Source organism: Canis aureus, chromosome 36 (genome assembly GCF_053574225.1).
Source record: "Canis aureus isolate CA01 chromosome 36, VMU_Caureus_v.1.0, whole genome shotgun sequence".
Taxonomy (NCBI): Eukaryota; Metazoa; Chordata; class Mammalia; order Carnivora; family Canidae; genus Canis; species Canis aureus.
Window position 1 is genome coordinate 89,007 of NC_135646.1, and position 12,247 is coordinate 101,253.

General features: G+C 53.7%; 1 protein-coding gene across 15 annotated transcripts in view; it reads right to left on the minus strand.

Annotated features, from left to right (window-relative positions):
• Window positions 1-12,247, minus strand: part of DLGAP2 (DLG associated protein 2) — a 697,194-nt gene that overhangs the window by 24,877 nt on the left and 660,070 nt on the right. For 14 of the 15 annotated variants that reach the window (XM_077884865.1, XM_077884877.1, XM_077884866.1 and 11 more), the window contains 3 exons: window positions 8,137-8,486; window positions 7,040-7,081; window positions 322-407 (listed from right to left, as the gene is read on the minus strand). In XM_077884865.1, coding sequence (XP_077740991.1) covers window positions 322-407; window positions 7,040-7,081; window positions 8,137-8,486 — 478 coding nt within the window. The remainder of the gene's footprint in view (window positions 1-321; window positions 408-7,039; window positions 7,082-8,136; window positions 8,487-12,247) is intronic. The other variant, XM_077884870.1, reaches the window with a different exon arrangement.

The following is a 12,247-nucleotide window of genomic DNA, read 5'->3' on the forward strand; positions in this document are numbered from 1 at the left end:
TAAGGAGACTCATCTGATTCACCCTCAAGCCCATCTGTTCCTCCTTTGGATGAAGAACTTTGGCTTTCAGGGCTGTCAGCAACTCTGCTTTCATAAGTGGTAAATTATGTTGGAAATAATTATTCCCCTGCTTCTTGCAAAAACAAGACGCAGGTGGATGTTAATTCATAATTGTACGATAAGTTGAAAAGTATAAATATATGACCCTGTTTCCACAAGACATGAATTATTGATGGTCAGCATGATCTAGATATTTGCAATCAGGTTCTAACGGATCGCTCCTGCTTGGGAACATTGTCTATTTTGAAGGGGCTGAGTTACCGCTTCTCGTCTTCCACTTGGATGCCAACAGAGTGGTATTCCCGCAAGCCTCGGCTCTCTGTGTCAGAATCTGTGGCTGTTTCCACCTAATGCAACACAGAACATCTTATTTTAGAACTGAGACACGGGATCTGGGCAAGGGGCTATTTGTGTGTGTGTGTGTGTGTGTGTGTGTGTTCATTAGCTGTAATTCATTATGCATTTAATTAATCCAGAGATGCACTTGACCCAGTAAAATCACAAAAAGAGGGAAATGCATTCATATTGGTGTAATTACATTGCTACTGTGTTCCATCAAAATTTACATAACTACTTGAACTCGGCATTGCACTCTGATCTCTTAAATGTATGCAAATAAAACTGCTTAGTTCAGCTAATGCAAAAAATAGTCTTTGTTGGATTGCATTATTATAGGACTTAAAAGCTCTTATCACACCCTACAGTGAAGGAAGTAAATATAGCACGAGCCAGATAGAGCTAACACAACAAATAAGCAATTTAGTAGAATTATACTGATGGCTGCAGCCCACGTACAGAAACACACAGAAAGGGAGTCCAGCGTTTACTGGGAACACTGAGGCAATCTCTCCTCCGTACTACACACAGGCGTCTTACACCTGCAAACGGGACTGCCCAGCAAGGCCCTGCCCGAACAGAACAGAAACTGTGTATTGGAATCCATCTCATGGGTCTATTTGCCAAAATGTCTCCCAAACCCACCAAGTGCTTTAGGACCCTTAGGAGGGTGGAGCCCACATGAGGGAACACTGGTACAGGTCATTTTCTAAAAAAAACAAAAAACAAAAAAAAAACCCAACAAAACAAAACAAAACAAAACAAAACAAAACAAAAAAACAAACTCTCAGCACACACACAAAAATCTGTGAAACCAAAGGTTAATTAATCATGAATATTGTCCTGGCTACTCCAATGTCCCTTTCTTTTTTTCACCGGAAAATATTACCTACTGTATCAGTGGGCCTTTGACTCCAATCTGAAATGTCATAACTAAGTTGTAAAACACATCTTCTCTTAAAAATGTTAATGATTGCCACAAGGGTATGATTCAAAGCATTCAACAAATAATTATAGGATACTCTCTTCTGTGACTTACGAGAGACTGAGATTGTAATTTGCGGTTGCCCTGTGGCCAAGCTCATGCCACTGAGGCCGGACTCAATTTGCAGCAAAGAGAAATAATGCACCAGGCACTGTGCTGAGAGCCTAATAAGCATTACTGCATGTAGTGTCCACGATACCCCTGCTGTTATCTCCTGCCACACAAAACAGCTGAGGAATCCGGGAAGGTGAGTAACTTGTCCAGGGGTGCACAGCCCACTGGGGACAGAACGAGGATTTACAGCTGAATCTGATGCACCGTGCTCTGTACTGAAGCCATTTGGCCAGGATAAGTAGAGCTGCGTGAAGATGCTGGTGACTTATTGAGCCTGGGAGCGTGGCCGGGCACACCCCCTTTCCGACTGGATTAATCCTGCACACGTGCAGAGATCACACCTCCTTGGTGTTCGTGGTTTGACATCTGGGAGAGGACACGGGGTGACCACAGGAAGAGGGACATTTTTGCTTCAAGATCCTAACCTTGCTGCTGTCTCTATAGGGGGTCATGGCTTTGACAGGCTTCACCCTCCTAGACACGAAGATTATTACTATTTTACACAAAAGGATTACAATAAAAATTAACACATTTAAAATGTGCCATGTCAGAGTGAGCAGAGCTGCCTTGTGTTTGAACTGCTTGCTATTCCATTTTGTGAACATAAACTGGTTTAGCCAGTTTTCGGGATGCCTGGGTGGCTCAGGGTTTGAACATCTGCCTTTGGCTCAGGGTGTGACCCTGGGGCCCCGGGATCAAGTACCCCATCAGGCTCCCTGCATGGAGTCTGCTTCTCCCTCTGCCTGTGTCTCTGCCTCTCTCTGTGTCTCTCATGAATAAATACATAACATCTTAAAAAAAAAAAAAACAGTCTTCAATGGAGGGATAATTTGGTTATTTCTACTTTTCTGCCACAATTAATGCTGCTGCTACAGATACACGTCTGTGCCTGTGTGCATGCACAGTTGGGAACATACTCAGAGTGTATGTGATTTCTGGGTCAGAGGTATTATTATACTTTACAATTTTGGTATATGTTGTCGAATTTGACAGATATGTGTAATAGGGGAGATCAGTGCATACGTATACTTTTAGAAAGATTTTTGTAATGGAAAGAGCATTGGTTTTTATCATTGAAATGTTCAGAATATTTGTCATATTCCACGTTCAGGATTCTAGTCTAAGGAAATGACCTCAGATCCTGACAAATGTGTGAGGTGTTCGTCATAGTGTGTTTATAACATGAAACATGGCAGGGAGTGAAGCAGGACAGCACAAGCAGAGAGTGAATTAAGGTTTGCTCATGACACAGGACACCACATGGTTACGAAGATGATGATTATAAGGGCTTGACACGGAAGATGCAGATGGTCCAATGTACACTGGCAGGTGCCACGTATGCACACATGAAACACGCATGGATTCACAGCCATCTACACACAGTACACAAGTGAATAAAACACACAATCAGAAACAGGACGTTTGCTCCTTTTGCCCAGCCTAGAATTCTAGAATTCTCTTTTGTTCCCAGGGAAGGAGGAGGGCATAGCTTTGGAACCGGATTCTGCTACAAGCTGGCCACACAACTCTCAGGGAGTCTCTTAAATTTTGTTGAGTCTTTTCTTCCTAATCTCAAAAATGAGGGGATGTTGGACACTTCATTTGATGTTAAACTCTGCAGGAAGCTGGACTCACATAAGCTTGTCCACAGCAAGGTCGAATGCTCTGTCCTGTCGCCTCAACTGTTCACACTGTCAGGTGCATAATGACATGGATACCGAATGTGAGGGGTTTCAGAGTTACCGGGGTTGCCATATGAAAATTCTCTAAGAAAAAAAATGACATTATCTCTGTTTTCAGGAGGTAAAGGCTGCGCAGGATGATAAAATCATATATGGCCTGAATGAGCTAAATACTTAACAATTCCAAAAATTCCGGGAATAGAGACCCTATTAAAATGTGTGGGAAATATCAGAAAGGGAGACAGAACATAAAGACTCCTGACTCTGGGAAACGAACTAGGGGTGGTGGAAGGGGCGGTGGGCGGGGGGTGGGGGTGACTGGGTGACGGGCACTGAGGGGGGACACTTGACGGGATGAGCACTGGGTGTTATTCTGTATGTTGGTAAATTGAGCACCAATAAAAAAATAATTTATTAAAAAAATAGAAGAAAAAGCAAACTCAGGACAAAGACAAGGAATTTCTGCTTTGCACAGCGGACAGGAATCTCTTCCCAAGAGGAAATTCTGGATGAAAAGTCAAGGGATCTTAAAGGTTCTGAGAAATGCAGGCATATATTCATTTTTACAAGACCCGCCACGTTCTAGGCATTGAGAAGGAAGACGTACTAAGAGAATCACTTATGCTAAGTGGGCTCTTTATGAAGCAAGTGCTGCGTCTGCGGGGCCCCCTGAGGAACGGGCACAGATGGCTGCGCAGTCACTGCCGTGAGCGGAGGGCAGTGCCGCAGAAGGGATTCCGGGGGCTGCGGAGCTGGGAGCCCCGCACCAGCTCCCCTGTAAGGCTGTTGGAGGACCGTAGGCTGAGCCACTTGCCGTGACCACCGGCGGGAAGGGGGACTTTTCTAAACATGGTCTGTTTAAGAAACACGGAGCTTGGTGTGGCTGCTGTGTGTGACTGTGCGCATGAGCACATGTATGAGTAAATGTGTGAGTGTGCACACGTGTGTGACTGCATGTGTGTTCACATGTGTGACTGTGATGTGTGTGGATGACTGGATGTGCATGAGCAGGCACACAGAGGCGCACATCCATGCATACACATGTGACTTGCATGTGTGTGCACATATGAGTAACCATGTGAGTGCACGTCTGTGACTGCATGCACCAGGGCAGTGTGTATATGCATGTGTACACATTAATGTGTGCACATGTGTCTGTATGTGTATTCACGTGTGAGCATGCAGATGTATGCATGTGCATGACTGAGTGTGCATGAGCAGACAAATAGGTGAGTGTATGCATGCACACATGTGAGTGTGCACACAAGTGCATGTGTGTGAGCACATGTGTGAGCATGTACTTGTGTGAGCAATGGCACTCTTGTCAGTTGTACACACACGTGTACCCATGTGAGCACGGTTGGACATGTGTGTGGGTATGAGAACATGTGGATGTGCACGTGTGCATGTATGATTGTGTACACATGTGTGCACATGTGAGTGGCTTGCGTGCGTCTGTATGAGCGTGCACACAGTGTGAATGCATGTGCGCAGGCGTGAGCACACAGGTGTGCATGTATGTGGGTGCCAAGTGTGCATGCATGTGTGTGCAGACCTGTAAGCATGAATGCACAGGAGTGTGTGCATGAGTGTAAGCGTGCAGGCACACGTGATGGAACTGGATAGGAGGCAGCCCCTGTGTGCCCTGTTCTCTGTCCCCTGCCTGGTAGGACTCAGGAGGAAAAGCTGATCAGCTGTGGCCTGGGCTCTGCTGCCCCGGGACCGAGAGCGGCACCCGGCCCAGGAGCCACAACCACGGACGGGCTGCGACGCTGGTGGCCGGGCTTCGCTGAGTCCATGTCGCTTCTGCTTTGCCTCCAGAGCTCGCCGGCAGCGGGGCAGATGCATGCTCAGCTGCCCGTGGGCCAGGTCTCCCTCGGGGACCCGCTGGAAGTCCAAGAGTGGGACGTGATGTGCCAGCCGCGCTGTGGAGACAGCGATGCTGCAGGGCACCGGCCCTTCGGGAGCAGGTGGTGGAGGCTCGCCCACGCCGAGAGCTCTGCCGGAGGAGCGGGATCCGAGCCAGAAGGCAAACCCACGCCGGCTCGGCCCGACACGTGAGCCGGGCGGGGAGGGGCCGCGTCGGGCGCTGCGGTCATGCCCACAACCCGGCAACTTGAGAGCAGCGAAGGCTCCCACTGCAAAGGCGGGCAGCAGAGGCAGGAGGCGTGAGCAATGCCTGCGTGCCATGCCAAACTGCCGTGTCTGGGATTGGGAGACACTTCCAAGGGACCTGACACACACAGACACACACAGGACAGCAGAGACCGTGCGGGGAACACGGGCCACAGGTGTGCACAGAAGAGGAGCAGAAAGAGGCTGGTGTCCCCACGAACAAGGACAAGCAATGCGGCTGCCCGTGAGGAGGTCCTGCAGGTGCACCCCCAGACCCACAGAAACGGGCGGGACACGCCGCCTCGCCCCTCTGCTGCCTGCACGCCGCGTGGGCTCCCGTGTCCCTGGTGGTGGCGGCTTGGGAGAGCAGGCCGGGCAGGGTCGCCCCCCAGTGAGGGGCTGAGTGTGTAGGATGCGAGCCGCCCGTCCCTATAAGCGACAGGACACACAGACTGGGGGCGTGTTGCTTCTCACCGCCGGGTCCTGGGGTGGGCGCCGCGCTGACCCTCCCTCCCTCCCTCCCCCCTGCTTCTGTTCTGGTGGCGACACATGGCTGTGACCTTGTAGGCAAGTCACTAACCCTGAGCCTCAGTTCCTCCATCGAGAACTTGGATAACCACTGACCCCTAGGGTTATGATGAGGCTAGAACGAGCACGTGCTGGTGAGCCAGGGCTGCGGCCAGCTGTATCACGGTGCCCTTGGGGGGCCCGGCGGGGGGTGTGTGTCGCTCCTGCGGCTGCACTGGCCCCCTCGCTCTGTTCCTTTGGCTTGGCCCCCTAAACTCCACCATATTTCACTTGTTTGACTTGTGTTCATCCTAATCCTGAGTGTCTCTGACAACGTTACAAGCTCATGTGAGATGGTGCATTTTCCTCACTGCCACAAAGACAGCTGGACCCTTCACACACGTGCACGCACATGGGTTTTCACGACCACTCAGCCATTGTCTCCCGTGCACCCACTTATCCAACATGTACCGAGCACTCGCTATGTGCCAGGCACTCTGCTAGGCGCTGGGTTGTGAAGAGGCGGACAGGCAGCCAGGTCTTCAGGGACACACGGTTGGGGAGCAGAGCCAGGAACGGCTTCTTGGGGGGTCATGGTGTGAACTGCAGGGAGTGGCGGGCAGGGGGGGAAGGACATCCTTGCAGGGGAGAAGCGTGGCTGCTAGAAGCAGAAAGGGCCGTGGGGGCTTTGGAGGGTGAAGTGGAGGCAGGAGGGGTGACACCCCCTACCAGCCAGATGACCTAGTGCTACGGGCCTGCTCTTCAGATACACTGGAAGCAGACACTCCCGGCCTCAGCCCTGGCTGGCTGGGCAGCCAGGAGGAAGCCTGTGAAGGTGGCAGGTGGCAGGTGAGAAGGCCAGAGGGTGCGTGAGCACCGCGAATTAACTTGCATATCTCGCACGTCTTCTCTGGAGACGTGACTCTGGAGCCAGAATGAACCGCTGGGAGCCCCGGCGTCCCACGTACAGGGACCAGTTCTAAGGCCCCTGCAAGTCTGGGGGCTGCAGCAAGTGGCTTGCCTATTTTGAGCCCCGTCCTCGTCCTCGTCGAAACAGGGCTGATTACGCATCCCGGGGATGCGAGGGTTCCCTGCAGTACTGTGGGAGCACCTAGCACAGTGCCTGGCATATAGAATCAGGACAGAGAGAGGGACAGAGCAGTTGTATGAATAATCCAAAAAAGGGAGATAAAATAAAAATTCATGCGTACTTGGCTTTGGAGTATATGGTGGTACTTACATCTGACCTTGGGTATGGCTGATGCTCTGGGAATTCAGAATCCTAAACAAAACAACGAAGCCACAGTGTGGAGACCTGGTTCAGAGGACCTAGGCAAGCGGGCATTCGCCCCCGCCTGCGCTCCCGGGTCCCCAGGGTGCCCCAGCCGTCATGCCCCTCACGCCAGGGCCAAGCGCGAGGCTCTCGGGCAGAGCTCCGCTCACCCGCCTCCCTGGCCACGAAGCCTTGTGATTTTAGAGCTCGCGGCCGGACACAGGCTGAGTGGAGGGGTGACGGGAAGCAGGAGGGCCAGCTCACACAGGATGCCGGAGGACGCTGCCTCCCTGTGCCAGGAGGATCTCTCGGGGAGTGTCTCCAAGGCAAGCTACCGTGAGGCGCCCACGTGCGGTCCTGGGGCTGGGATGCAGGCCAGGCCCCTGTGTCCTCTGCAGCACCTCCCAGCTCCTGAGCCCTGGGGTCGGCTGTGCCGGGTGCGGGGAGGAGCTGACCCCCGCCCAGGCACCTCGGAGAGCAGTCTGGGGCGGAGCCGGGGCGGGGGGGGGGCGGTGGTCAGCCCTCGGTGGTCTGAAGCCACGGACCCGGCCCTGCCTCCACCACTGAACACCCAGAGCGCTCTGTGGCCGGTGAAGTGCCTTCCGGCCGCCCCGGGCCAGCTGTGAGTATGCCTCAGTTTTGCACCAAAGAGGCCTTTTTAACTTTTACTGCTGCATTCCCAATGCCCTTTCCCCCACTCAGCTGTTGGGTGCCATGCTGAGAGGGTTTCCAAAAACTAGGTTTTAGAAAAAAAGCCCATCTCTCCAAAGGGTCAAAACAGGCTGTCTCCACACTGTGTAAGCAGCAGGTGACCCCTAGAACGTGCCCCAGGGGTGGGGGCGTGGGTGGCAGGGGCAGGGGTGAGTGAGAGGGACCCGAGATCCCTGGGATCCCCCGGCTGCGGACCTGCGGGCTGACAAGGCAGCGGAGCCCCGCCCCTGCACCTTGGGGGCCCGGGCCTCGGAGGCCGCACTCCCTGCTCAGGGCCCAGGGCCGAGGCCCACGGGTCTTGTCTGTGCTACCAGTGGAGCCGCGCAGCGGGCGGCGCGGGGCAGAGAGGCTACCTGGATCCCGATGGAGGAGCGCCGGCTCTTGAGGAAATCCTCGGCCTTGGAAGCCAGGACGGCCTTGTCGCTGGTCCGCGCCGAGGTGCTCTGGCCGTCGGAGGCGAGGCGCTGGGCCGCGGCCGTCTCCAGGGCAAGGCTCATGGCCTTGTTGCTGTCCAGACTGTCCGTGGAGTTGTAGAGGCCGCGGCTGTCCTGAGGCCACGGGGATGCCCGCTGGGCGCGGCTGTCCTGGTAGGCGTCCTGTGTGGACTCAGTGCTGCTCTGTGCGGTCACTGAGATCAGGGGTTTGGAGGTGGTGCGCGGGGGCACGGGCGGCGGCGTTTTCTTGTAGTTGGCATAGGAGACAGCTGTAAGAAAGTCACCGCCGGTCAGCAGGAGCATCCTCCCCCCCACCCCCGGGGACCTGGCCCGCCCTTCCCTCCCACTGCCCTGCGAGCCTTGTCAGAACCAGAGGCCTAGGAAGTGATGCGCACTGTGGGGGGCTCTGTGCCCAGATGGTGGTCCACACCGATCCGCGGGCAGCAGGGGGATTGCTAAGGCCTCCTCCCCCCACACGCAGCAACAGCGAGCGGTCGGAGCGGCCTGTGGCTCAGCAGAGACACAGGAGCCAGGACACCACTTCCCCCACGGGAGCAGCGCCGCGGAAAAGTGCGGGACAACCTAAGCTACATCCAGGTGACCGTGGGATGTGTTTATACAGAAAACCTGTGTATGAAGAAAAGGTCAGACGCATAGAAAACTGTTCCCAGGTCATCATCGAGGGACAACAGGGTGGCCGTTATCTGTGTGTTCCAGACGTGCTTATGATGAGTAGGTATTTTTCTAATGGAAAAGCGTAGAAAGGTGCTCCCTCCAAGGACGCTTACGGGGTCTGAGGTATAGACGGCGGTCGAGAAGGGACACTGGGTCTCCCACCCACACCACGCAGCCCTCCCTCACCTTGCGCCCCGGGCCAGTGCCCTGCGGCCTCCCGCCCTGCACTCGCTCCCGGCCGCAGGCAACCCACCAGGGGAAAACCAACGCACCTGGACTTGAGGTCCTATTAAATGTCTCTTTAAAAGCCACGCCCCCAAATCCGTGAGACATAATTGCCGGTCTCAGGGTGTTATTTTTCCAGCGAGGATGAACGACTCCGGTTTGACAGAAACGTGTTTTCCGTTACAGTTAATGATTTCTCTTTATCTGGAACGGAAGAACTCACACAAGTGCTTCTGAAACGGACTCCACCACACGACCCAGTGCAAAGGCACCCATGCAGTCCACAGGTGTGCAAGGGCTGCTGTGTGCACGGCTACACGTATCTGTGCACATCTCCTGGGACGGCTCGCATCGTCTGGGAGGACGGGAGGAGCGAGCCTCCCCTGTGGGTTTCAGAAGCTGTGCAGAATCCGCGTGGGCTGCTGCACGTGGGAACGCGTCATCCCCGGTCTTCTGCTCGTGAGGATGTCAGTGCGCTTTCCCACGTCCTGCAATCTCCCCCCAGTTACTGTGTCATCTGTGTGAATGGGTTTTCCTAATAAATGAAACCTCATGTCATTCCAAATAAAAATCGGCAAGTGATCAAATGAGGTTGTCGTGTGTCAGGATGACCTGAGTTTGAAAGCATAAAAGTTTCACCTGGAAAGTTATGCCATGGACACTTTTTTTTTTAAATGCATCGAAAGAGATTCCAGAAAGTGGAAAACAGAGGGGTGAGGGCAGTTATCGGAAGCGTAGGCTTTGAACTCTGTCTGCGTGACAGGAACAGATGATGACACCTTTTTTACTTTAAAGATTTCCCCCTAACGTTGACCTCAACCTCTCAAGGAAAGTTGGTGCACATGGACCATATTCAAGGCATTATTCTAGGAGAGTCAGAGGTGTGTACAGTTCCCAAGCTCAGACGCAAACATATTAAATCCACGTGTGCGGGCCTCCTGGGCAGAGGCTGCTCGCGCCCGCAGCAGTGGCGCTCACTGGCCAACACGCCGTGCCGGGCACCCTTCATTCCCCAGGGCCTCCCCCTCATCTTGTGTCCTGTGCACCGTCTTCCAACCCCCAGCACCTCTGCCCGAGCCTCTGCCTTTGCCAGGGTGGCTGGAACACCCTCACTCCTGAGCCATCCTGCCTTTGCTGTTAAAGCGCCTGAACTAATCAGGTTGGCTTAAGAAGACTTTGTCTCTGCTGATTTCAGCGAATCGCCCTGTGATTCGCTCACCCTGTGCACCTTGCCTTGCTCGGTGCTTGCTTCTCATTGCTGCTGAGACACTCACTCCTGCCACCTGCTCTCTCTTGCACTCAACTGCCCCTTCTCCCGCTCTTGGCTCCCACCTTCCTTCTCACTAGACTTCAAAAGCCATCAGACCCCTTGCTCCGCTGGACTTTACCTCCTTCCCTACTAAGCACCTGCCTCTTAAGCCCACCTTCATGGACCCTGCCAAGTCCCCTAGATCTGTAGGGATCCGCAGGAGGGTCTTTATGGGACTCCGTGCGCATCAGGTGGGGTGTCTACTGCATGCACCATGGGCCGTTGTGGGGCTGCTGCCAGAGAAACCCACAGAAGTCTGCTGTGTCCAGGAAGCCCCCACCCCCACTGGCTCTGGCCTGGTCCTACAGCAGGGGCTCCCACTTTGCCTTTGTGTTCAGAGCCCTGTCACCCCACAGTTACTGTCCCATATGACTGACATCTGCTCTACGTTCAGGTAGGGACAGAGGTCTCAGCTGAACCTGCTTCCCCAGGTGCTTGCCTGACTTGGCTGGTCATTCCCCCACTTTCTAGTCATCTCTTTAAAGGAGAAGCTTCTGCAACAGGTGGTCAGGGGCAGACCTCGGGGTACAGGTATCATCCCCACCTCCATTCTTTGTACCATCCCCATCTCCCTCACCTGGACCATCCCCACCTCTCTCACCTGAACCATCCCCACCCCTTCACCTGGACCAACCCTGTCTCCCTCACCTGGACCGTCCCCACCTCCCTCACCTGGACCAACCCTGTCTCCCTCACCTGGCCTGTCCCCACCCTCCTCCCCTGGATCATCCCTTGGGCTTCATTTCCAGATAGGACAACCATCCTCCCAGACCCCAAACCTGTCCAGTCCAAGCTCAGTCGATGACGTCCATGAATGGTGTCCGGTCTGCTCCCCCCTGCTCCACTCATGCAATCTTGAGTCCCGAGTGCCTGGTGGTTCCTCTTCTAGGCTGTTGCTGGCCTCGTTTGTCCCCATCCTCTCGAGCCCGTCACTCCTCTGGACCATTCACACACAGCTGCCATACGGATGTCCCCACAGACATCACTGCGGGCCCCCAGGTGGGGGGCTTATCTCTCTCATGCCCTGGCCTCCTTCCCTTTATTTCCATTTTGTGTCTGATATGGGAGGTCTTCCTTATATCCCTTCTGACTCTCAGGCCCAGGAAATGTCCCCTCCTGCATCCCGGCCTCATGCCTACATCCATGGAAGCATTTCTTTGGGGGAGTGGTATTTGCCAGACTCTGACCTTTTTCATTCTGGGGAGACCTGTGTTCCCTCAATGCCCAGTGCAGTACTTGGCACATATCACTGGGTGAGCTTATGGAAAACCCCCACAGCTTTAGGACATGGCCAAAGTTCCAGGAATTGCGGGGCTCCACCTCCGTCACCAGGGGCTCTGCAAGTTCAGAGTAGGTGAACCGCTGTAACAAAGCTAAAATGCAAACCACAGAAAATCCACATTCTTCAGGAAGCTTATTTGTGGCCATGGAAAAATATCTACAAATATGTCTGTGCTTCTCAAATAATAACCTGAAGTAAAATAACATGCCACCTGTAAGCTTAATTTAAGCTTACACCTGCTGTACAGGTGCACGAAGGGGAAACACTGCTGGGTTCTGACATGAATAAGACCCCAGGGTACAGTGAGTTTTGGTTGGAAATCATTTTGAACATCTGGAAAGAGCTAAGCTGTGAGAGATGCAGGATCTCTAGAACTTTTCCAGGGGTTGGAAACATCCTGCTGACGCAGAGTCAACATGGTGCTTGGGCTGTTCCTACTCCCCGACTGACTCGGGAGGAGAAATGAGGGTACCCGGATGTCAGGAGCTTCAGGAGAGAAGTCTGGCCTGAACCTGGTGCACTGGGGATGAGGGTGGCGC